The sequence below is a fragment of the Echinops telfairi genome, unplaced genomic scaffold (genome assembly GCF_000313985.2).
Source record: "Echinops telfairi isolate 266 unplaced genomic scaffold, ASM31398v2 ScPeMD7_7458;HRSCAF=8496, whole genome shotgun sequence".
Lineage (NCBI taxonomy): Eukaryota > Metazoa > Chordata > Mammalia > Afrosoricida > Tenrecidae > Echinops > Echinops telfairi.
This window is the reverse complement of record NW_022111358.1, coordinates 19,320,534-19,323,294: the sequence shown is the minus strand read 5'-3', so window position 1 is coordinate 19,323,294 and position 2,761 is coordinate 19,320,534. Positions and strand designations below refer to the sequence as shown.

The window sequence follows — 2,761 nt, the reverse complement described above, 5'->3', positions numbered from 1 at the left end:
AGCACATCTATACATTTGTTGCCCTCATCAGTCCCAAAATTCGCTTGCCTCTTGGGTTCCCGGGAATCAGCTCATTTTCCTTTTTCCCCCCTCCCCCGCTAATGGAATTTTTACATCAAAAATTTGAAGTTCCATCAGATGCCCTAACTGTATGTTGTTTGATTTTGCTTATTTGCTAACTAGTTTCTTATTTTTAAAAATTGTCTGAGAAATGTTAATATCGTAACTTAAATTATAAAACTGATCAGTAGCTCGCCCTTCTTCCAAGCATTATGTTGCAAAGCAATAACTGCAACTGTCCCCTCGCCTAATTTCTATTTCTGTGAGCACTTCACTGCTTGATTTTAACTTCATTCGTTACATAGTCCGACTATTTGTTCTGCCCAGTCATTGTTTGCCCACATAGGACCTGTGTTCACCTTTTTCTCGGGTCAGTGTTCTTTCTTGTATCCTAGACCTTCTTACTGGGATTATTCCCTTTTATCTCCTCCAACATATATCCTTTAGAAATTAATTCAGTAAGTCAGTCAGTTGGGAATAATCTGTCTACCATTTTGGTTAGGAAAATATCTTTATAGAACCCTTGTTCTTTTGGTAGGTTTTTGCTAGATCTAGAATACTGGGTTGGAGAATTTCATTTCTTTCAGTGTTTTTACTCAAAGCTTGTGATGTCTGCCAGCTATCAGTCTGCCTTTTGTTTGCACACATCCCTTGTTTTTTTCTAGATGGCTTTAGGATCCCATTGTCTTTGATGTTCAGCATTTTGACTGTAATGAGTCATGTGTGCATTGGTTTTTATTTATATTGCTTGGGATTTGTTGAGCTTCCTAAATCTGAGCAAGAGTGTCTTTTGCCATTTCTGAAAAGCCCTAAACATTTACCTTGAGCTCTTTTATTCTGTTTAGTCTCTTTTTTGTAATTCAGATTAGATATACGCTAGACCTTCCTCTTACTCTTCCTTCCTTCCGCTTTAATCGCCCTTTTAACGTTTTTTGTCTTTATGCTCCATTATTAGTAGTTCCTTTACCTGTGCCTTTCATTTTACCTGTGCTCTTTTCAACCGTATCTAATAGGATGTTAAACCCATAAATTGAGTTTCTAATTTAAGTATGAGTATACTTTTATTTTTGAGAAGTTGACATTTTATACAATCTGGTTCTATTTTAATAGTTCCAGATTACATTTGTCCTTTTATTATACTTTAAATTCTCTAATTTCTCAATATATTAAACATACTTGCTTGAAACGTTCTATCTAATCCAGCCAATATGTACTTTCTTTGTAGGTATGATGTATAATTTATTTCCTTACACTGACCTTCATTCACGATTACTTATTTCCTTATATATTTAGTGGGTTTGCTTTTATTGTGAGGTCATATTCTTTGATATTGTTTATGTGGAGAGTCTTTGAGATCTGAGTTTAAGGGAAATTTTGTACTAGACTTTTAATTTGTCGATTTTCTGGGTATGTAAGTTCTGGCTCCAGATGAGCATGAGTGAGGATCTTTGCTTGAGAATTATTCAGGGGAAACATTTTTTACGCACTCTATCAGAGCCAGAATCAAATCACTGCTCTTACCTCACTTAGGTTTATTCCTTCCTACTTTTCCCACTCGCGGTTCCCCAGTTGTGATGTGGGAGCCCTGGTGGCACAGTGGTTACATTGTGGTTACATCCCTCAGGAGAGAGAGGGGGCTTTCTGGTCCCATAAAGAGTTGCACTCTCAGAAACCCTCAGGGGCACTTCCACCCTGTCCTATAGGGTTGCAATGAATCAGCAATGACTTGATGGCAGTGAAACCCAAAGCTGTAGGGCACCAGGGGTCAACTTATACGCTTGGAACCAATTAGGCCACACTGCTCTCTAGCTCAGTGGGCTCACCCTGCATTGCTATCGCTTGTCTCCGTGGAATTGCTACTGCTCTACACACTGAGCTGTACACTGGATTAGAGTGTACATCACATATGCATGTGTGACCCCAGAATCTACCCGGGCGCTATAGTGCACGAGTTCCTGACAGTATCTGGCATGCCGTGTTGCAAAATAATAATAGTAATAACAACAACAACAACAAAAATTATAAAAACCCATCAATGAACCCAAATATATTTTACTCTAAGAATCAATCAATTTAGCTTATCTTATAAAATTTTCAGCATACCTGTACATTTCAAGTTTTAAATATTCAATTGGTTAAATGTCTTCTCTCCTTCCCCCAGAATCAGAAGCTATTTGAAGTAAGAGACAGTAAATGATATGGGTAATATTGAATGTTAGTTCTGAAAACAGAAAGTCGGAGTCCCTGTGGTACAACTGAAGGAAGGTGTAAAACATCTCGTGTGTCCTCTTTGTCCAGGAAACCGTTCAAGATTTGAGAAAAAGAATCACGGTGCTTGACTGCCAGTTGCGGAAATCAGAAATGGCTTGTAAAACTTTTGAGGCATCCACTGAAAAACTTCTTCATTTTGTAGAGGTAAAAATTTCTGTTCCCATTATGCTGTTTGTTTGTTTGTTTGTTTTTAAGAAACACAGAGCCCACGACCTTGTAAATATATTCCACTCGTTGGTGACTAACAAAATGTTCTCTGGCTTGAAACAGCAATGGTGACCAACTATGAGAATTAAAATTAGATAGATTAAAATTAGAGAATTAAAATGAGTAAACGAGGTAACTTTAAATAGAGTACTAAAAGAAATCAGTAAGACCAGGTAATATCATCTCACATATTCAGTTTTTGTTTTTAACAATATTAGATTTT

At 37.1% G+C, this 2,761-nt stretch overlaps 1 protein-coding gene across 1 annotated transcript in view; it reads left to right on the top strand.

Annotated features, from left to right (window-relative positions):
- STXBP4 (syntaxin binding protein 4) overlaps positions 1-2,761 on the top strand; it is a 197,640-nt gene that overhangs the window by 97,320 nt on the left and 97,559 nt on the right. Inside the window, exon 14 of the mRNA XM_004707395.2 lies at positions 2,359-2,501. Coding sequence (XP_004707452.1) covers positions 2,359-2,501 — 143 coding nt within the window. The remainder of the gene's footprint in view (positions 1-2,358; positions 2,502-2,761) is intronic.